This window comes from Corvus hawaiiensis, chromosome 16 (assembly GCF_020740725.1).
Source record: "Corvus hawaiiensis isolate bCorHaw1 chromosome 16, bCorHaw1.pri.cur, whole genome shotgun sequence".
NCBI lineage: Eukaryota > Metazoa > Chordata > Aves > Passeriformes > Corvidae > Corvus > Corvus hawaiiensis.
In genome coordinates, this window is record NC_063228.1 from 1,858,757 (window position 1) to 1,881,298 (window position 22,542).

At 37.6% G+C, this 22,542-nt stretch overlaps 1 protein-coding gene and 1 long non-coding RNA gene across 5 annotated transcripts in view; one reads left to right on the forward strand and one right to left on the reverse strand.

Moving 5' to 3' along the window:
* Positions 1 to 22,542, forward strand: part of VWA3A (von Willebrand factor A domain containing 3A) — a 26,649-nt gene continuing 4,107 nt past the window's right edge. The window contains exons 1-31 of one of the 3 annotated variants that reach the window (XM_048321167.1): positions 1 to 213; positions 856 to 938; positions 1,166 to 1,283; positions 1,920 to 2,021; positions 2,115 to 2,197; positions 3,114 to 3,168; positions 3,923 to 4,021; positions 5,077 to 5,183; positions 5,461 to 5,586; positions 6,842 to 6,950; positions 7,344 to 7,409; positions 7,872 to 7,997; positions 8,405 to 8,543; positions 8,633 to 8,736; positions 8,973 to 9,053; positions 10,092 to 10,186; positions 11,092 to 11,211; positions 11,341 to 11,415; positions 12,120 to 12,264; positions 13,155 to 13,353; positions 13,801 to 13,871; positions 14,864 to 15,004; positions 16,397 to 16,496; positions 17,532 to 17,642; positions 18,023 to 18,120; positions 18,270 to 18,422; positions 18,938 to 19,046; positions 19,734 to 19,878; positions 20,357 to 20,501; positions 21,516 to 21,667; positions 21,937 to 22,063. In XM_048321167.1, the coding sequence (XP_048177124.1) occupies positions 874 to 938; positions 1,166 to 1,283; positions 1,920 to 2,021; positions 2,115 to 2,197; positions 3,114 to 3,168; positions 3,923 to 4,021; positions 5,077 to 5,183; positions 5,461 to 5,586; positions 6,842 to 6,950; positions 7,344 to 7,409; positions 7,872 to 7,997; positions 8,405 to 8,543; positions 8,633 to 8,736; positions 8,973 to 9,053; positions 10,092 to 10,186; positions 11,092 to 11,211; positions 11,341 to 11,415; positions 12,120 to 12,264; positions 13,155 to 13,353; positions 13,801 to 13,871; positions 14,864 to 15,004; positions 16,397 to 16,496; positions 17,532 to 17,642; positions 18,023 to 18,120; positions 18,270 to 18,422; positions 18,938 to 19,046; positions 19,734 to 19,878; positions 20,357 to 20,501; positions 21,516 to 21,667; positions 21,937 to 22,063 (3,366 nt within the window). In that variant the 5' untranslated portion in view covers positions 1 to 213; positions 856 to 873. Of the gene's footprint in view, positions 214 to 855; positions 939 to 1,165; positions 1,284 to 1,919; positions 2,022 to 2,113; positions 2,198 to 3,003; positions 3,169 to 3,922; positions 4,022 to 5,076; positions 5,184 to 5,460; positions 5,587 to 6,841; positions 6,951 to 7,343; positions 7,410 to 7,871; positions 7,998 to 8,404; positions 8,544 to 8,632; positions 8,737 to 8,972; positions 9,054 to 10,091; positions 10,187 to 11,091; positions 11,212 to 11,340; positions 11,416 to 12,119; positions 12,265 to 13,154; positions 13,354 to 13,800; positions 13,872 to 14,863; positions 15,005 to 16,396; positions 16,497 to 17,531; positions 17,643 to 18,022; positions 18,121 to 18,269; positions 18,423 to 18,937; positions 19,047 to 19,733; positions 19,879 to 20,356; positions 20,502 to 21,515; positions 21,668 to 21,936; positions 22,064 to 22,542 lie in introns of those variants that run through there. The other 2 variants (XM_048321168.1, XM_048321169.1) reach the window with 2 other exon arrangements.
* Positions 17,794 to 22,542, reverse strand: part of LOC125334370 — a 30,313-nt gene continuing 25,564 nt past the window's right edge. For both annotated transcript variants that reach the window (XR_007207127.1, XR_007207128.1), the window contains exon 4: positions 17,794 to 22,108. This is a non-coding gene — a long non-coding RNA (uncharacterized LOC125334370). The remainder of the gene's footprint in view (positions 22,109 to 22,542) is intronic.

Sequence of the window (22,542 nt, forward strand, 5' to 3'; positions counted from 1 at the left end):
AGCGGCGCGCCGGAGCCGGCCCCGTCTCCAGCGGCAACGCCGCAACACCGGGCGGGGACCGGGTTGGGCCCCTGCGCTCCCGGGGCCCCGCACAAGGGAAGAGTCGGGGCAGTGCCGGGAGGTGCTGAGAGGGTAGGGTTTAGGGGGTCCCTGTCACTGGGGCGGTGCCCAAGGAGGGAGGACGGGGCACGGGAGAGCCTTTTCCCCCGTCAGGTGAGTCTCAGCGGACGGGAGTGGGCGGCGCGGGGGCCGAGGGGTCTCTCCCCGGTGGGGTGAGGTGAGTCTCGGGCACGGGACACCGCGGGGTCGGGGAACCCAGGGTTCTTTCCCCCGTGAGGTGAGGAGGGTCTCGGGGATGGGAAGGGCTGCGCTGACACCCGCTGTGAGCCGAAGGGCCCGGGTGGCCCGGGACGGGGTGAGGCAGTGGAGCCCGGCCAAGGGAAACCCGGGATTTTATGGCTTTTGCTCGACTCGTACCGCACCTAAACCCGAGGGCAGCTCGCCCACCCGCTGCCAGCCCGGCTGGCGCAGCTCCCGCCGCCGCTCTGGGGTTTGCTGTGATTAATCTCTTCTTCTGGTTAAGCTCTGTAGCCAGTCTCCCAGCAGCTGTGCACACATATAATTAACTGCATAAAATCCCTTAACAAGCAGCTTCTGCAGAATGGTTCCTAACTGTGTTTTCTATAAATGAGTAATTGTAACTTATCTTTATTTTTTAGTTTACTGTTGTCCCACATACAATACAAATTATTATTTAAGTTGCTGACAATATTAATACCTTTTAAATAGTGTTTATTCCTGAGTATTTTAACTTTTTTGCTCTAATTCTGTTGTTTTACTTTTATTTTTAACAAGGCTAAGTCTATTCATATAATGGATACACACGTCAGGAAAATGGCGTGGTTGTTGGACAATGATCAATATTTGGAAAAAACTGGGTGAGGAAACTTACAAAATCTAGTTGGGGCTTCATATGGAGACAGAAAATAAGTTAAAGTTCATGTTAACTGTGTACTATGTCCCTTCAAAACATCCTATATTAAATTAATGCTTCAACAACTGTCAAAGTATAAAACCGTTCCTACAGAAAAACTTGAAATTACTTTATGACAGTACAGGAATATTATAAGTAATGAATTGCTTGCATAAAATTATTGTCTTGTAGGTTGACAAAACGCCATCTACAGGGTGATTGTCCACCATGGCAAGATTTTGCTGTGCCTCATCTAGGACCAGATAATGGATTGCTGGAAAAACATACCAGCAAGACACAAGACGTGCTGGTAGGTGGCTTATCCTACAAAATGGAGCAGCTAGTACAGTAATGCATACCCACTATAAATTCAGAGTGGGAAACAAATAAACTGATAGGCAACTAATATGCTTCCTTACATACATTTGCATATATACCCAGACAGTTTGATAGGCATAATTACTGATGTCATGAAACTACGTGTAGTCTCCCTGCAGAGATGAATCAGTCTGTGAACAAATGAGGTAAAACAATAAATGAGATCAACTGTTGATACTGCATTTTTCTTCAGAAAGGCAGGAGCCAATATATATCACTTCAGACTCTTGAGTCGTGTTTGGGAGATGCTGATTTTTATTCCTCTCTGGTAAATCACTGGGGTATTTATTTTAATTCTTTTATTGAGCTCTCCTATTTCTTTTCTTAATTCCTCTCTGCTCTAAACTAAGCTTTTTTTTTCCTTCCTTTAGCTCACAATCTGGGGGTATTGTGAAAGCTTCTTTTCCCTTGTATCCCACATTCAAAAGAGTATTCCAGTACATAAAATTATGTTCTTGGACATGCACTGCCCAGCAGCAACTTGCCTTACTACTTACACTTTTGTCACATTTAAGCAGCACATGTAGTTTCTCATACTGCGTGTAATTTTTTCTCTCTTGATCTGTAGAGAGGAGAAATGAAGAAAACACAGTCTCAAAAGGTGCAAACAACAGAAGAATGGATAAGAAACTACAGTTTGGAATCCTTGCAATTAACATTCGAGTATCTGGTAAATGAAGGCAGTATTATTTTGTAAGTACAACACTGCCTTTTCTCTAGTCAGTCATAACTTGTGTGCATCTCTGATGTTAATCATGCATAGTGCTCCAGGAATTCAGGGAATGGTGTTGAAGAGATGGAGTTTACAGAGGAGACCGTTACCGATTTTGAATCCAGAATTTCTGAGTAAGTGTCCATCCTGTTTACTATTTTGATTCTGTGTCTCCATTACTGCAGGCACTGCCTTAAATCTTAATTTTTTATCTCTGGGTGCCTCGGAGTATCTCAACATTAAATCCTTTCTGCTGAGAGAGTAAGGGATAATTGTATATCACTACAACTGAGGTTTGGGCTTTTTTAAGGAATATCCTTATCAGCCAGGTGTTGATGTGAAGCAGTTTGCTCATTTTAAAAAAGCAGCCAGTGAATGGTCAGGTTTCCATATGTGACACAGTGTAGTTGGGGGTTATACTTAGTGTGACTTGGATTGGTTTCAAGTCATGGATGCAGTCATGACGTGGAAGCTGAAAGTTTTCTAAGTGAATTTTAAATGTATAAAATCAAGAATACTTAAATAATTTAATTTATAGGTTTAATAAACTGTAGAATAATCATAATATTTTTGCTGGTCTTCACAACTGATAGGAGTGGTGGCATTTCAGCATACCTCATTGTGCCAGGCTTTTATAAAACAGAAGCAACTTTTCTGTTTTGAAAAAGCAAAAAGGGTTTTCCCCTTTATAATGTTGGTTTAAACTTTCTGTTTGCCAACTTGTAAACACTATGTGCATAGAATTAAAAATAAGTTGGCTAAAGTAAAACCATTTTAAGAGGACAGGAAGCACTTAGCTTCACCTCAAGCTATAATTATTTTGATATTAAACTGTTAGAAGTTGTGCTGCTTTAGGGGAAGAAGTATTTAATTGGTTAGCCCTGCAATGACCAGTTGTATAAGGGCATATTTAACATATTTTAAAATATCTTTCTCACAGATTTTGCATCTGTGAGAAAAGGGATGTGATGAAGACAGATGGTTGATTGTTACATTGAAACCCAGTGTGAGAGGATGCAGTAGCTAAATGTGTGCTCTGCCTTTTGTCAGAGTGATTGAACTCTATCAGCACCGAATTCAGTGGCTGTTGCAGGACAGCAGAAAGGTAACTTGAACTTTGCAGTATATTTTTAGAATGGAACTCTATATGGCATTAAAGAATAAATTCACTTTTGAATATTAGTGAAAAGTGGCTTCCAGAAAGCCTTTCTATTTTCTTTATTTACTACAAGTTCCACATCATATGCAGTGATATTGACAGTGGATTGTTTTTCCTGATCTTTCATTGGTATGCAGTTCTCTGCTTTCTAGATTCAGTCTTTGTCTTTGCAGTCTTAGTCATCAGGTCCCCTCAGCACAATTTAAGTGGGAGCAGACAATGCTGAGCTTAACCTCTGCCTGGAGTGGAGCTGTCTTGTAGTTCACTGTGCCCAGTCTTGCACAGCTGGTTCATCCCACTGTGCCTGGCAGTGCTAATGCTCAGGATGTAACTCCCTCTCAAAGGGAATAGAGAAAGGAGCAGCATTCCAAAATCTGGTTTCCACAAAGTTGCTTGATTTAGCCTGAAGGAGATGCTGTAGACAAAGTTATTTTTCATTTATCCTCTCAATTAATGGATAGGTTATCTTGGGAAGGAGGTGATATGATTCCCTGGTAAGGATTAAATGGGAGCCAGTAGGACTCTTTTTTTCTTTTTTTTTTTCCTCCTTGATTTTGTCACTGTGTTATCTTTGTGCTAAAAAGTTTAAAATTAAAATAAATACCCAATACTTAATTTTAAAATGGTGTTGTGCAGCATAAGCAGTAAAATTATTAAACTGTAGATAAGCTCATATTTACAGTGACCTTTCTCTTTTTAGGTGTTTGGTGTTATAAAAGGAACTAAAGTTGGACTTTTGGTTGATGTGTCTCATTTGAGTTACGGACCTAGACTACTGGATTTTCAGAAGAACCTTTTGGTAAGTAATAATAAAGCAAATTTTGCCAATTTTAACATACTAATCAAGCTTCTGTGGAACTAGAAGCCAGGAACCAAATAGAAAAAAATCTGCTTAAAATCCTAATATACAATAGAATAGAAATTTTCTGTTGTAGAAAAGCATGCTCCAAATGTCTTTGAAAATGTAGTATTTGTTAATGTCCAGATCAAAACAAATCCAGTATATACTTCAAAATATGAAGGGAAGTGTTATTGTTGACGTTTCTCAATTCTGTCAGCATTCTCTATGGAATAAACTTGCCTAACAAAAGCAGCTGTAAGAGGTAGAGCCAAGCTGTACATAGAGCTATTTATAGTAAATATAGTTTCCTTTAACTTTACATTTTGTCACAGTAAGGCCCACTTCACAATCTTGTCAGAACCCTGGTGAATTAATAACTTTCTGTGTTCTCAGAAGAAACTTGTCCTTTATTGTGCTCTTTGTTTTTAGAAAACTTTTGTAGTAAGGAAGGAAGATACAATGTAGCTGGTTTACTGTCTAAAATTGACACTTGGTACAATTCAATTTCCCACATTCAGAAATTATTTACCATCAATTTGTATTATTTGTGGTTTTTCATTTGTGTGTTTCAAATAAAACTCCTTCAAAAAAACTCAGTTTCCACAAACTCAGTCTGGTTTGCTTAGCCTGAATATCTGAGCTGTTGTTTAGCCCTGTCCATGATTACGTGCTAACCATTTTTAGAAATTGCTTGGTGGGTGTATATGTGCATTCTGGATCACTGCTGTTTCATGTGGTCATCAGCTGAAGAGAAAAACTGGTACCAGTACAGCAAATACCCCTGCCTCCTGCCCCATTAACCAATTAGTTGGAATGCCATAAGTTTGCAGGTTTTGTCTCTATCCTTACCAAATATTTGAATCTCTATGAGCTTTTCTTGGAAGCTGTTTTTAGTGGCAGATGAAAAAATTGCTGGAACTATTTCTAGAAAATTACTATTTTTAGTCTTTTACATGATAACCCTACCAGAAGCAGCATGGATAGTAATGCATTCATAATTTTTTATTTATTAGTGCTTAATGGATGAACAGCTTTGTTATAAGAAGCAATTGTACTGCCTCTCATTCAGTACAGAAATTTCACCACTGTGGGAGAGTCCAAAAACGATCAATGTTCATGTGTAAGTAAGTTAATTTCTCTGAAAAATAAAGGTGTTTCAAACAAGGTCTCCATTTAATTTGAGCAATCTCTAGTATTGTAGGTAATAGTGGTTTTTATCTTGTGCCTGCAGTGATTTTAAGAGGGGAGAAAAGCAATGAATTTGATCATGTGATCAGTGGTTTCAAGATGGTTTTCATGTATAGAATATCTTAGCTGCTCCTGTGGTTTGTAGTAATCTTCGTGATCTATCTTACTTAGCACCTGCACATATTCTTTTTCTTTTTCCCCTCTCCTAGGCTACATGAAGCAAGACAGTGGATACAAGAGCTGGAGCCTGGTCGAGGCTGCAATTTGCTGAAAGCTTTGAGGCATGTCCTCACGATGAAAGAACTGAATTCCTTGGTTCTTATTGTAGGAAGCTGGTAAGTTCATTATCTGTCTTAACAACCAGATTTAACTTGGATACAAGATTGGTACAAGAAACTGAACTTGATACAAAAATAAATAGAAAATTTAAGATCCAAGTTTTACCTATTTTTAGTTTATACCTTTGAATGCCTTTATTTCTTCCCTTTTTTACTATTTATTAATCTACTCTTTTGTGGTATGAAGCTATGTTTTTCCTTTGAAGATCACTTATCACAGTAATCTATTGAGAGCCTGCTAGCTATAATTTTACATCAGTTAAGTGTCATTAAGGATGTCACTGAAAGAGTCCACACCTGTGGGAAGATAAGAGGATAAGATAGATTTTGCTGTAAAATAGCATTGAGCATTCAAAGATTGTGTTCTCTCTGTGATCTTAGTAGTGCTGATGGAGAACTTAAAATGTCTGATTAAATAAATGAAACCAGATGAGGTTGTGTAAGTTATGAACTTAAATTCTGCAGTTCTACTGTCATAATTTGAAAATTGCAATACTGGAGTTGGGATTACGAGGAAAAGACTACAATAAGGATTCTGGGAGTGTTACCTTACCCCTAGTTTACTAATTGTATTTTATTTTAAATGTGCAAAAAGGGATGGTGTAACTTTGGCAAGATTGATACTTAGGGTAATTGAACTTAAATTTCAGGTAACTTATTGAACGCACAGTATTGATTAAAAGCTTCCAAGTTTTCTGCTCTGAACAGAAAACAGAAGTTTCTACTGTGAAAAATTCCTTAATTTCTGTCCCTGGCAGAAGTGTAGCTGGAAGGAAAGGTTTTTACTAGCCATCAGAACTCAGGAAATGAAAGCTCTGTGGGCCACTAAGTTCTAAACATAAGACAAAGTTTTACTTTTTTGGTGCCTTTGGAAACAGAGGACATCCTTACATACCAGAGTTGAAAGGTTTTCTATCACAGGGGCCACAGTTCATGATTTTTAGCTTCCAGGGCTAGCAGGGAATACTTCAGAACATTTCAATCACAAGCTGTTATGAATGGGAACAGGATCTTGGTGGGTTATCATTCAGGGTTTCAGGACAGAACCAATATCCAGTAGTGACACCTCAGTAATGATTGAAAGAGGGAGAGAAGGTCCCTCCAAAAGCATGGTAGTGCTAAATAAATAAATATTTCCCATGATTTATTATTTCTTTCCCAGGGTTTTTTTCCATGACTTCTTCAGTTGGCCTTTTTTCCCATTTGATTACTGCCATTGTTAATATCCTTTTTTTTTACTTTTTTTAATCAGCCCTGATCAGTCTTTTGAAATATTATGTGATTATGCTCAGCAGTGTATGCTGGGGAGAAAACTGCAGATTCACACTGTTACATATGATTGCAGCAACCCTGCTTCTCTGGTAAGTAATTGTGTTAATATTTAACTTCCTTAAGTGCCCTGTCATTTTTTTTTCCTATTCAGCTGTAATGCCTTCTCTCAAAAACTTGTGGGGAAGCTAACCTAGTCATTAGAGTTCTTGAATTAGTGCTGTATTCTCTTCAGAGCAGATTTGCACACATGAAAAAATTGTTTCGAGCATCATCTTGTAACTTTCTTTACTGAGTTAGTTTTTCAGCCATATTAAAATGAGACTGGTAAGCAAATGATGGAAACAATTATTTTGGCTTTCTCACTATATGTACCTCAAAGATTCTTTTTCTCTCTCTGCTGAGAACTGAATACCAACAACCCACATTATCAAAAGAGACCACCAAATCAAAGTAACTGTTTCTCTTCCTGTTTTTGTATGTAGGCAGTTCTAAAGAACCTTGCAGAAGCTGTAAGAGGCCGTTACCATTGCTACTCTTCCAGCGGAGAGGTAGGTGACAGGCAGAGGCACAAAGCATTTTTCTCTCTTTCTGATGATTCTTTGCTTTGAGAAGGTAAAATAATTATCACCTGAGTAGAAGTTGATAGTAGGATTTGGTGCTGAAAGTCTTGGTCACAGAAATGCTGAGGATGTGGTCAATAAACCTGTGGTTAATTCTTTCTGCAACTGAAAACATTTCCTAAAAGTGCAATAAATTTTGCAGTTATTGTTTACTGACAGACAGCTGATAAAAGCAGTGGCTTACTGTAGAATGATTCAAAGTAATAAAGTAATATCTTGTTTATAAAGGATTACTAATTCATATGCAGTGCATTAGATACATTTATACCCAGTTCTGCTATGCCAGGCAGTCTTGTATTGATGTTTGCACAGTTAAGTAAGAAAGTTGGTTTCAGTTGGTGTTTGAATAGTACTTAACTTATTTTTCTCCATTTGTTTTTATAATTGCAGAAATTCGATAGCAGTGATTTTCATCTGCTACTTCAGGAATCCCAGAAGGCTAAGGACCTACTCAACAGCATCAAACAGACTTTTCAAAGAAGAGTTGGTGGCTTGCTTAGTAGTAAAACAGCAGCTGTATGTATCTTTTTATTTTCAGATGTACTTTGAATAATCAGGGTTAGAAATTTTAAGTGTTCACAATATGAAAAAAAATTGTACAATCAGGTATTTTCATAAGTGAGCTTTGAATATTCTGTATTGAACATCTCTTGTAAGAGCAAATTAAGAACCAAATCTGTAAAGAATACCTTTTGCTGAACAGTCTCCAAAATGCATGAAAAGAACATTGTCCTACGATCCTAATGGGAATCTAAGAGGATCACTAGCCTAACTCTATGCAGGATCATTTAAATGAAGTTCCAACGGTCCTTTAAATTGGTGAAAAGATACTTACTCCCATGTGATTTAGATGGACATTTAAATCCACTGCAAACTTATATTATCCTAAAACTTGCAAGAGCTTTTCTTGAAATCCATTTTAGGTTTCCACAACATTTGCAAGTACAGCACCTTCCAGCTTCTTCCCAAAGCCTCCAAAGCACAAAGGACCATTAGTTATTCAAACACCAGGCATCCTGGCCAAAACCTCAGCAGACTGGTTAAAGACATATGGATTGAAAGGTAGCACAGAAAGAAAAGCTTAACAGGTATGAAACATGAATTAAGGACAGAGTATGTGTTTTATTTAATGTATTTATTTCTTCCTATAGCTAAAAAGTTAGACTTTTATCAAGTTTTGGCTCCCAATGCTTTCTCTCCTGTGGAAGATTTTGTACCTATTCTTAAAAAAACAGTATCATCAACTCTACATGAGGCAAGTGATGAGGAATTTTTTTTCTGGGTTTGTGGGGTTTTCTTCTTTCTATTGCTACATTTTTCTAATTAAAATCAGTGCTTTATAAGGTGGCTGAAATTTTACAGGCTGAAATTTGAGTCATAGATTCAAATCAAATACTTAGATCATTCTTAAGAATGGCTCAGGAAGAAATTCCATGTTAGTCTGTCTTACGTTGGGTTCTGTTAAACAGTTAACACTATTTATCCTTCTAGAAAGTGATGATGCAGTTTGAATGGTATGATGGAACTGTGAAAAATATCCATGTTGACCTCCCAGTATTGTACAACTATCAGGTGAGTTGTCTGTCATGATGTGGCCTTGTCAGGGCTAGACTAACATCTAATTATTCCTCATTAATTATCTTGTTAGCTAAGTACTGCAGGGATTCATGTGCAGACAGCTGTCCATGAAAGTCTGCAGCCACTGGAATTCTTACAGGAAGCAGTGATTCTTGAGGATTTCCTCCTAGATCAGAATGCAGGTCATCAGAGAGTGGGACAAGTTGAATAAAAGAGAAGCTGTTTTGGGGATATTAGCAGCCAGGGTTTGCTATGTAGGTCTATCAGTCCTTTTTCTTTCCCACTTCACTAGCAGTCCTGACAAAGGGCTATGGGAATGTTTCCAGGCAGGGCAAATAATTCATTAAAGTGGGATTGATGAGAAGTCTGTGGAACTCTACAGCCAGACCAAAAGGAGAGTGTAAAGTGGCTGAAATGAAAGCAGCTTCTGTGGTTCCTGGCTCACTGGTAGATGCTTGTTTTATGCTCCAAAAGCATGTTAAATTATAGCTTTATTTCCAAGTTCAGTGCCCTTTTCTAGCTTGATATGCCCTCATATAATGCCTACATATACTTGGAAAGGTTGTGGTGTGTAGAGTTTGGACAAATTACCTTAGTATCAAATTGATACTGTGTTAAAGAATTACATGTGTTTGAGAATATTGTGTTTATGTTAAATGATGTGTTCTGTTACGAACACTGCCTAAAAATGCTATTGAAGAAAGGGTAAGCTTGCAAAAACTGTATTTTTAAAGCTTTTTTTCTTTTCTTCTCTTGATATGCCTGACCACTGTTTTGGGATGTGCTAGCAAGAGGAAAAGTGAAGTGGAGATAGAGACCTTTAGATTCTTTGTTGCTTTTTTTATCACTGTATGTTTTTTTCATGGACTGTGTATTCATATCTGTACTAAGAATGAAACGTCACTGTCTAAATGAATGAAAATCTTTTTTATTTTTTTCATTACTGTGTTATGGTATTTCTTTATTAAGCATTTGGCAATAAAAGACTTGAACTTTTTATTTTTAATATAAATTTTCTTTATTTGTGCATAGAAAATCCTTGCTAAAATGGTAAGAATCTATGAGAAACGAATTGACTGGCTGTCTGTTGCTAGCAGAAGAATATGGGGAAGTGTTTGTGAAAGAAGGTATTGTATTTTTTTTGGTGATGTTTGAAGCTTTAATGTGTTTGAGAACAATGTTTGTTTACGTTTTGTCTGAGGCCTTACTCAACCTCAAGTGCACATTTGCTCTTTTTTACAAACCTTGAATATGAAGTTTCAGACAAAAGGAAGGTAGCTGAGGCCCCAGTTACCAGAGATTTTCTTGCTTATTGGTTAAGGACTGACTTAACCCATCTGGCCACTGTATTGTGCTGGCAACTCACATCCCACTGACTGTCCATCTCATCTGTGGGTCTTTTCAATACTGCTGCTCCCAAATTATCCCCTGTCCATTAACCAACCATCCTGCATTGTCTCTGCAAGCAAGACTTCAAACTGACCATGCTGAGAATCTCATCATTAACACTTTTCTCAAAACAAGTAATGTGCTAGGTACCATCAGTCAGTCCATGCCTGAGCAACCACTCTGGCACTGACATGCTGAGCGAAAGCTTCTCCATTTGTCTTTAGAGTAATATTCCGTATGTTCTGCAATGATGGCTGGGGAAAGGACAGCGACCTGTCCAACAACTTCTCCTTGCTGGCAAACATCCACGCTTTCCAGGAGGGTTTTAGATACTCAAGTACAGAGAAAGGAGGAGGACCTGTTTGGGGTTCAGCAGCCATTATGGCACTACAAGTCACCAGTACCCTGATTATTCCATAGTTTAGGGAAGATAGAAGTTTCCATTACTGTTACTTTTTTTCTTTTTTAAATCTCACCTAATATTTTGCAGATTTTTTTTAAAATATAGATTCTGTGTTTATACATTTTGATACATAGGTAGCAGATACTTTCCCTGACAAGTTAGAGTGCACTGAAGATAAGAATACATCATTAAATAAGATTTTTTTTCCTTTTTTTAATGAAAAACATATTTTTTATATAGGGTGGTTATACTTGTTGATATATCAGCAACAAACTCTACCTACATTTCTCATATCCAACATTCTTTGCGACTTTTACTTGAGGAACAAATGTCAAACAAGGATTATTTCAATATTATAGCGTAAGTAACTATTTAAGAGTGTTTTAAAATAATTGTAATGAGATTTTTCTTTTCCAATGAATTTATTTTATCTTTTTCTTGTTCTAAACCATAATCTGAACGCTAACTGCTGTTACCTTTCCATGAAAGATTTGGGAGTGACATTGTGCCTTGGCAGCAGGAACTGCTTCCTTCCCAACCAGAAAACTTAGAAAAGGCTTGGAGGTAGGATCAAATAATTATCCCATATATGTGAATTTCACAGGTTCCTTGAAATTAGATAGAACAGAGAAAAATTGTGAACAACTAAAAAAAATTGTAAGTTTATCATATTATAAAAATAGGCTGCCATGTTCTACACTGATTGTTCACGGTGGTTTGCTGTGAAAATACCATTGTAAAGGTTAATATGCCTTGGTGACTTCGTATTTCATATGTATACATTATATATATGTACACAGATACAGAAGTGTCTGTAAAAACACTTCATGAACAGGTTACATAAAGAATTGAAAACTGCTTCAAATACAACTGGGATGTGAGACCTAAACTATCGGTTTTTTCCCACATGCTTTGGAAAAAAGGTTTCTGTTTGTGAGGTCACACACTCTGTCTTCATTATATTTCTGGTTTCATTTCTATTTCTGTAAGTTCTATAATATTAATATTTTTCCACATAAAATTAAGACAGAATTCTTTCCTCTTTATGCTCTGTATCTTACTTTAAAAACTGATTCGCCATGCTGGCAGTACAGAAACCAGAACAAATAATTTGGGCCATTATATAATCTGGTTTTGCCCTCTGTCATTTTCAAAAATTTTAGACTCCAGTGCAGTGTTATTTAAGATACTTAGTGCTATTTATTGCTTTAAGCAGAAACAGGAGCTTTTGTTTCTTCATTCTTTGAACTGTAAACATCTTGGTTTAGGTGGGTGTTGAGGTTGGAGTGCAAGGGCAGCAGAAATTTCTTGAGTGCACTCAGGAGAGCTGTGGAAGTTGACTTCAAAGACAAAGACAAACACAAATCACAGGGACTCTACCTGCTGGCTACTGGAATACCTGATCAGGAAACAGTGAGTGTCATCATAGACAACTCTTCTCCAAGTTCCTATCAAAACTAATCTCAGCTTTATTTTTCTCTTTTTTTTCCTTATGGCTAGTCATCACAGTTCATTGGCAGAATATTTCTCCTTTACATACCTAAGGCAGCACAATTGCCAGCATCCCAGACTTCCATTTCTGCAATTGCTAGTCATGTGTTGGAGGTAGTAATTATTAATTATGTGTGAATTATAGAAAATTCAAGATGTGCTTTTAGAATTCCTTTCCCACTCCAGCTCTGGACATCATTTCCCTGCAGATTTCTGAGTTCAAACAAGCTGATTGTTTGTATTTTATTATTTCCTTATGACTCATGGGAACAAAGACACAAATAATTTTCCAGTGGAACTCCATAGCACACAATGTAGAGACAGCTCCTATTTTTATCCCAGAAATCCCTTGCTTGGATCCATGTTTGTAGTGTGTGCACTCCGGGGCCTTTTCTACATGTGTGCAGTGAGGTGTCTCCTTTTGTTACCAAACCTCTGGAAATTCTGGGCAAACCTAAGAAACCATTAAAGCCCATCTGGCTGACAAGGAAACGAGGGACAAATGGACAGTTTCATCCCTGCTTTGCTTCTGTGCATGGCTAACTTGGTGTCCACGGTCTCTATCTTTGGTTCCCAAACCTACCCCAGCTCACCTCTTGCCTGCAGTAGAGCTGTTGCCACTGTAACCAGCAGCAGTGACAATGGGTGTGTATCTGCAAGGATGGAGGAGGCACTGGGCTGCTCAGGGTATGTTCCTGTGCTGAATTGCTCCGATGGGGAGGATTTGTACATCAGTCAGGAACCAGTGGAGTGGATGGAAGCTTGTCTGAGGTAGAGGCTCACCACTGATGTTTCTTTTTTCTGTCTCACAGCACACAATCAGTGCTTACGTGGCTGAGGTTTGCAGAGGTTTTGATTTACAGCTCCATGTCTGTCTGTTCAGTGCAGTGAAGGGCACTGACTCCAGCGGGGTTATTCCAGCCCGCTACGCCACCCCAAGGGAAACTGCCAGTGCTTTTAAAGAAATTGTGCAGGCAGCCAACGGGAGGTTTCACTGGTTTGGAGAAGCAGGTATGGGAAAAGGAAAGTCAGCACATGTTTCTTTTTCATTAATGAAAAAATATTTGTTAATGCTTTTTTACTCCCAAGTCAAGTAGTTTACTTTTTTTAGGATATGCTAATGCTGTACTAGCACTGAGATATAAACACAGGTTATAGTTTTATTGAGACTTTCAGTCACATTGCAGAATATTATAATGCAGCCTTCATGAAGAAATTTGTTCGGGTTTTTTTTTCTATTTGAATTCACTATTTTCTGTTAACCTTTTTAAAGATGCTCCTTTAAAATACAGGTTCTAATACAGAAGGTCCAGATGGTCAGGCTTGCTGGAAACAAAGGCTTTTTGATTCTTTGCATTGGTATTTAGCATGTTCTACAAATTGTTATGCATTTTTTAAAAGACTTATTTTGTACACTTTAAAAAAACCCATTCTAATTGGCATCTGTGTGATTATCAGGTATTTTTGAAAGTGATGATATTGCCAGTATTATATCTGAAATGGAAAAAGCAAAGAACTACTCTCAAAAGGTATGAATTACATAGAACTTTTTAGATTACATGTTTCTTCCTAAAAAATTTCAACAGTGTTTGTTCAGCTGACAATTCAGGAGATGGGACAAAACCCTTTTATGATGAGCAGGAATGTTCTAGAGTGTGAAAATAGTGACCATAGAGTAAATATGGACTGGAAAGCAGCTGTACAATAGCACTGCAGTGACTGCTGTTGGAGTAGCCATGATTCCTTACCAAATATAAGGAGTTTACAGTTCAAGTGATTCTCCTTTTTGCTGCCAATCCTGTGATGAATTTTTTTCAAGTAAATTAATTCTCCATTATAAGAAAGTTACATTTGTTAAATACAATTAAATAATACTACATTCTTGTAAGTCCCAGTGTAGGGAGGGCTTGTCATTAGCATGGAACCTTTGTCAATTCTAAAACAAGTTGTTTTCTGAAGTGTACTGAGGGTGTAGGACTAGACTGTATCTCTCTATCTTCCATGCACATGACTTTTTTCCAAAGATATCCAACAGAATAACTGAGGCAGCATAGCCAGCCTGGCAGTGTGGGGGCTGTTTCTTATAAAAGTGTGTATAGAAAGAGATATGCAGTAAGAACCTTGTCCAGAGGGCTGAGCACCCTGTTGGATACAAGTCTGAATCACAAAAGTTGGACTTTTTTAAAAGAAGAGCTGGTGGCTATTCAATGACATTTTAAAATATCTTGTTATCATTTCACAGTTGCATATACTTGGTTCACCGTCTTCGATTTGTCCTAGCCCTGGTCTATTTACACTGCTGCCTTTTGGTTTAGTCTGCCCAGAGCAGGAAGGGTTTCCATACAGTGTGTTTGAGCAAGCACAGCACAAAGGGATTTCTGTTCAGTTAGAGGTGTTAAGCATTATCAAATAGGAATTTTATTCATTATTATAGTAGTAAATACAAAATACTGTCTTTGAAATGTCATTTATTTAAATTCCATGTATATGAATTACTAAACAATGTGAATTTCCATTTCAGTGTGCATTCCTAGTGGAGTCCTTAAAGCAACGCTCAGTGAATCAGTCTGTGACACCCCTTACACCACAAGGAGACTCAAATGTGCTTACAAAGAAGGAGAAAAAAAAGCCACAGAAGGTGCCATCTCCTAAACCCACAGCTGTGAGTCTGGCTAGAATGGTTTGAAATGGTCCAATTTTTAATATGCTGTGTGTTAATTAGAGATCCTACCCAGCTATTGGATGCTCCTCTTGGTGGGAGAAGTGCTCAGCTGAAAATCTGAAGGAATAAAAACAGCAATGTGATAGTACTTTGAATTTATGTTTGCATTCAAAAGGCTACATATCCCAAAAGTGCATCTTACTAAGTAATTCATTATAATGGAACCACACTTTAGTATCAAAAGGTGTCTAAATAATCCTTCCTCTGACCTTAAAAAAATAACATTTCATGGAAATAAAGGCAAAGTAGAAATGTGCTTTACCAAATTACATCTATTTTGCAAGTCCTTCTAGAAGGTACTGAGTTTTATGGTGTTCTGCTCATTTACAGATGAGACAGCTGCAGCTCAGTAGCATGTATTTGGCCTCACAGAGAGCCAGAATAAAACAAGAACAGGATTCAGCATTGGTTTCCTGCCTGCTGTGCTTATTTCCATGGAGTTACACTACTGAGTCCCTTGGGATTTTGCTGTTTCTTTGTTCATTTTGGCTGTGCATGTGTCTGCTTTGAGTAGGAGTGCACATGTGTACTATGCATAAAGGGCCAGTGCTTACTGGAACTTTCAGGTCTCATCTTTGAAATGGGAATGGCACTGTGGGTGTGGGAATGTAGGAAATGGGAATGTAGGTGTGGGAATATTGCAAAGGCTTTGTAGGTCTTCCAGGCTGTTTTATCAAAAGTGACATTCTCAACACCTCTTCACAAATGCAGGAGAAACCAATTACTCAGAGATGACAAGAGAACACAGTTTGCAGGGATTAAACTTGTGGAAGACTGGTACAGGGTTGTCTGTAGATGTTCGGTGATATTTATAGTAGAGCTGTATGTTAAATTATATGTCAGTTGCTTGAAGGCTCAGTGTCACAGCAAGTCTTACTCTACAGTAGGGTTAAACAAGTGCTGGTGTTGCTTAGCAGACTGCTCAACCCCTAGAGGGATAAGCCAAACCTAAAGGAGAAATTACTGGTGTCAGCACTAGATTTCCAATATTCAGTAAGATGCAGAGGAAGATACTAAATACTGTATTCTATAAAGCAAGGCCATTACCATACTAGACTGCTGGCAAAAATGGTCCAAACTCCTCTCCCTATAGATGTTAGTTGTCAGGTTTATGGCAGCAGATGATATTGGCAAGATAATTAAAACAGAGCAATTACAGTTACTTAACCCAGCAAGAAACTGCAAATTAATGTGTTGTCATGGCAGTCTGTGGATTTGTCAAAGCCAGAGTAAAGCAGGAATTAAAGTATAAAGAAGGATAGTTCCAGGATAGAATAATGCAGTTATGATCCAGCTGAAACACTTTTTACATTTATTTTTTTGTTATTGAAGGTGCTTAAGGATGTTAAAGGCAACCATGGTGCAGAGAGAAACACTCCTGTAAGAGTCCTGGCATGGCGTCCTCCTAGTGCCAAAGCAGAAATTCCACCCGGTCTGTATGGATTAGGGGCTTTTTGTCTTCAGTTTCTTCTGGGTGTTGCTTAAAAGACAGTATTTAAATTAGAAGTTTAAATTAAGTTTTTAGAAGCACCTGGAATTGTAATCTTTAATCAGATTGATAGGAAACATCGTGTTTGTTTTGGAATTCCTCTGGGATGAGTTTTAGCTGTAATTTGTCTTGTTTGCTTCTGCACTGTGCAAGGAAGGAACTCAGCACAGCTGTACAATGATTTCCAGGTCCTAGGATTGAATACCTGACCTTTATCAGGAAATGTCAAATGTGTGTGATGGAAAGTAGAACCCCACTGTGTTCCATACCTGAGGCCATAAGACTCAGCAATTCAGAGATGTCATTAGTTCAATATATACATGGTCACTAATTCTGTTAGATTCATTTTAATTAATATGCTGTTCCACTTGGTTTATTTATGATCTAGTCATGAAGGCAAAGTACAACACCAGTGTCAGTTTGTCTGAACTGCTGACTCTTCCAACTGCTCCTGGTCTATGAAAAGCTCTTAAACTGATTTCAGTTACTCTTGGTCCCTTAAAGCCCAATTCATTTCTCCTCCATTTTTTGGTGCTTTTCCTGTGTTTTTTTCTTTGTATCTTTGCTAACATCTGCAATTTATTTTTCTTTACATTAAATTTGAGTCTTCAAATCTACTGATATTGATTTGTAGCAGTGTTTACAAATCTGGATTCATTTTTGCATCTGAGGTGCTTTGTACAAAGTAAAGTGGTTTCTCCAGCAAGTATCATGCTTGTTCAAACCCCTAATTTTTTCAAACTAACTTCCTGATGGTAATTTATATATTTGTAAAGGTTTTGGTTCCATTTCTATGAAAGCCTCCTAAGTTGTGCTGTAATATGATTTTTCTTAATCAGTACCTAAGAAAATGAAGCATTTATAATTCTGGTAATAGGAATATATGAAGAGAAGAACAGAGTTCAGCTCTTCTCATGTAAGAGTTTCATCCAGCTGAACTAAGTTAATAGGGGTTTTTTATCTGTTATTTACTTGTAGCACAAAGAGCAAAAGAATGGCCTCAGACTGAGAATAAAGGAAAGCACAAACCAAGGAAGCAACCAGAGCTTTCTGTGTCTGTATTTTACACTGATGAAGGAAGAAGTGTGGGTATGTGTTATCAGGATAGGATGGGTGAAGCCCTTTTCTTATCAGCACTTTTATTGTAAAACTGGCAGTATGATAAGTCACTGATAACCAGTGTGCTTTAAACAGTGACTGGAAGAGAGTTTCACTTAGCAACTAGTGGTAAGGATTTTTAGTTTGGGTGCAGGTGGGTGCCTCTTTTTGCCCCCCCCCCCCCCCCCCCCTTTTTTTTTTTTTTTGGTTTTTCTTTTGTAAAGTCCTTAGGAATCTTTTGGTCAAAGGTGCTCCCAGGAAAAGTGCTGTGATTATGATTTAGATGATTACAGGATGTTTGGTTTGGAATTTTTTGAAGGTGACAATTTTTAAAAATAATTTTTTAGCTACTTTGTTCATTCCTTAAATAGGTACAGTATATCAGAAGTATCCAAAGGCAAAGTGCATAAGAAAATCTGTTTCCTCTGTCACATTGCCAGAGGAAGAGGAAATCTCTTCAAGCAAAGAGGTATTTTTCTCCTTATTAATTAATTGCCATTTTGGAACTATCCCTCTGAATTAATGTAAATATTAATTGTGATTCTGCACAATGTCCTATTACTTAAACTGTTCTAATATTTGCCAACAATCTGTTGCTCTATTTGTTTGTCTTACAAGTGGCTGAGCAAGTACAGTATTAAAAAACTTAAACTGGAATTGCCCAGACTGATGTTTGGTCCAGGCTGTACCCACCAGAAGAAAACTGTGGAGTCTCTGCACAAGAAAGTATCAGCAAAATACTGTTCCATCTTCCCCAGTGCAGAAATCAATGTAGGTTTTGCAGATGTCAGGTACCTACATTATTAAAAGGCCTTGTGTAGTGAATGTTGATTGATGTTTCTGGCTTTCTAGTGTGACATTCTCTCCACCCTTCCCTGTTCTTTCTAAATCATACTTCTAGTAGAAAGCTGGAGAAGGTCTTTTATTCACCACAAAGAGCCACTGAGTATGTTTGAAGTCCAAACTGCATGTTCTTTAGAATGTGCAGCATCTCCTCTGCTCATACAGTATGAAAACAATTTTTGAAATTTAAGTAAAACTTTTCAAAATCATGCATGAGTTGAAACTGGGAGAATATTAGATCTTGGTTGTTTCAGTTTGTGTAATGACTGGAGAGAAGCATAGACAGTTAAATGCAAGCAACAGAGTCACAGAATTTTTCTTACCCTATTTCATAGATGTAAAGACAAAAAACTCCCTGATTTCTAATGCCAGCATTCCATATGCAGCAGCTGAGCTCAGATTTCCTAAAGTAAGATGCTCTTGTACAAACTGAATTTTTCCAGGGGGTGGTGAAGCATCTGCAGTTCCACCCCAGAGAACTGGAAATCTACACAGAACAACTGGGGAAGGTGTTGCAGCGTTATATCCAGAGAATGCAGTGGCTTCTCTCAGGTATTGGTGTGCCTCTGGTTTTCTGTAAAGCACAACTCAAATATACACAAACCCTTCTTGTCTGCTGTTTCTGGTAGAATACATCTGAACATCAATCTGAACCTCCAATAGGAATAAAGGTTCTCTGTCTTGCATTTCATTGAAATTTTAAAACTTGTTTTTGTGAATACAAGAGAATTCAGCATCTGTGCAGCTGATGAACATCTAGCTTGCTGTCAAACAGCTTTTGCTCTTTGTGTGTTCATGAATACAGAGCAAAGCTTTCTATCAACAGCATATATACAGTAACATATACAAGCAAAATTAGCTTTTCTGCATGTTTTGCTAAGAATGTGCCCTGCTTAGAAGTTCAGCATCACTGCTGGTGAAGGGTATTTTGATCTCTCTGTTGCTCATAAAGATCTTTGTTGGGAAACAGTTTAATTTTTTGCTGGATTGTAAAGGAGTTACAAATTATTTAATGTGAGTTACCACAATTAGGTAGTAATTAATGCTTGATAGTGCTAGATTTGAAATGGCAGAAGACTTTTCTATTATTAACCTTTTAACTACCTAATTGCCACATAGATTAGACTTAATTATGTAGAAATGTGGCCAGAATTACCCCTAAAATCTGAAGATTTACATTATGCTCAATAAAATAAGCCTATGGAATAACTCTTAATTAGTTTCAATGTTGTGGCCCAGGCAGCCGAAGATTGTTTGGTACCATTTTAGAAGCAAATGTCTGTGTTTTGATTGATACATCTGGTTCCATGGACCCATATTTGCCACCCATCACAAAAGAACTTACCTCCCTTATCTGGGAACAGCTGAGAAAAAATGAAGTCAGGTATGGTGAATGACTGATAAAGACTGAAATCTGCACTCATTATTATGTAATCAAATTGCTTAATAATTACAGTAATACACCACTGAAACACAATTCAGGTAATTATTATATGTTATAGTGTGCATGTGACAAGAACTGCTTTTTCTGTTGCTTTTACCAGTTTTTAGTTGTAAACTCTCTAAGATCTGAGCCTCTGCCATAGGCTGATGCTGTTTACCCTTTTAGGGTCAGCATTCCCATAGATATTCTGTTCATGCAAAGTAAGATATGCTTTTTGACTCTTCCAAGGCTGAACATCTGAATCCAACACTAGGCTCTTGGACTGGGGGGGACAGTGATTGGGTTTGGGTTTTTTTGCTGTTGGGTTTGTGTTTGGGTTTGGTTTTTTTTATTTATTTACTTATTTCAAAACTGGCTTATCCATAGTGACTCATCGCATTGGTTAGGGTTAAATGTTGTGGGTCATCTTTCTCCTCAGGTTTAACCTGCTGAGATTTGCAGAAAATACAGAGAGTTGGAAAGAGTATCTTGTAGAGGCAACTGATGAAACCTGCCATGATGCTGTGCAGTGGGCTTCCACATGCCATGCTCATGGCAACTCCTGCATGCTTGCAGCTTTACAGGTTGGTGGGCCACAGCTTGGAGAACACAGTGTGTCTTGTGGTGGTAAAACACTCCCACCTGACTGGTAATGTTCTAGGAAAATTATGTCAAAGTGTACAACCTTTTTATATGCAAATCATGGAACAGTTTAGAAATTAAGTCACTGTTTCTGGCCTCAAGGCTCATAGATACTTGAATTAATTGCTCGTACTAAGTTTTAGAAAAAAGTCAAATATCAATAGTTTTGTTAATATTTGTGTTGAAAGAATACTGGAGAGGGAAAATAGCCAGGAGCTCCAAGTGATGCTTATGTACAGCTGTGGCTGTGATATGTTGCTCCAACCCAAACAGGATTTTAAATAAGCAGTGTTTGTTGGAATCTCATGGGTTTTGAGAACAATTCTTGAACTTCAGTTACAAGTGAAGAAACTTTTCTCGTATAAAAATACTCAGTGTAGAAATTACTAGTAATAATAACTTAAAACTGAATTTGCAATTTATGAGATTTAAAATTGAAATCAAAACAGAAATGTTGCCTTTAATGAATGATTCTTCTTCCAGACATCCTTGCACAATCTCTTTATAAATGTTATGGCATTCATCATGAATCAGGTCCAGTAGAGCTGTAAGCCATGTCTGTAATACAAAGATGTCCACTGAGTCAATTACTGTAGCAAATTTGCATAATATTCATTCAAGTCCTAGTGAGCCTGATTTTCAGACATTAAACATCTTTAACTCCCATAAAATATGATGTAAAAATCTTTTAAACCAGTTCATTTTCTTATTTCAGTGAGTCAGGTTTTGGCAATGCCCTGCTTATAAATATGTTGTCTTATGCTACAAATTATCTACTTAAATTTCCAAATTTATATCCTTGATCTCCTTCCTAATTAGTGAAAATGAAAAGACAAAACTAAATTGATTAATGATGTGGCACATATAAAACTATCTTAAATCATTGGATTTTTGTTCTGAAGTATAACTTTTCATATAAATGTACCAATTATTTAAGTTTATTTTCTGCTTTTCAGAAGGCTTTCAGTTTCCAAGGTGTAGAGGCACTGTATCTATTGACTGATGGGAAACCAGACACCAGTTGCAGTCTGATTTTGAAAGAAATTGGAAGACTGAGAAAGAAACAAGATATTAAAATCCACACCATTTCTTTTAGCTGTGCAGACAGGTATATGATACTTCTCAAGAACAGCAAAAAACCTCTTAAAATTACTACTTTATTTATTGTCAGAAGTCTGTGCTACCAAGATGGTACTGGGGAAGTTTGTTCTGACACAGGTAATTGCCACATGGCCTCCATTTCATACAGGAGTTTATAATCATGTCCTCCAGTCTATTTGTTTCGATGTAATATTTTTGAGGAGTTTTTAGAAATTCTTTTGCTGTTGCTTTCAGAGAAATAATTTTCATAATTAGCTTTCTACTTTGTACTAACAGAGAAGCTGTAGAATTCCTCAAGAAGCTTGCTTCCCAAACAGGAGGGCGCTTCCACTGCAGTTCTGGAGGTGAAGATGGACAATTAGCAGCACACAGAATATTGACAGAGGGGCTGGATGATGAAGATGTATGTTCAATAAATCGGTTTCTTTTGTTTCATTGCAACTTAGTTCTTCATCAGTAGAGAAAGTTCATTTAAAAAAGAAAAATAATGAGAAAAAATAATACAAAACTCCTAAGGTATTTCACATTGAAACCAAAAGGAGAAATCTTAATATCTGTCTTTGCCTTTCTGCTAACTGCCTTGGTGAGGGTGCCCAAGCCCATGAAAGGAATACACAGGGCAATATAGGTTTTGAAAGAGAAGTAAAATATATATCGTGTGTCTGGATGTGGGTTTTAAGCTATCTTTAGCTTTTACTGTGTCTTCTTGTCCTTGACATCTTGTGTTACATTTAATTGTAAAACCCTTGTACAGTGCTTAGCACATTAATTCTCCAGCGTGAGGCCTCAGGGAGTGCCACAGCAGGAAATGTTACTGAACAGAACCAGGTTCAATCTGGGCTTACTCTGCTCTCTCCTTGTAAGACCAAGACCTTCTCTGCA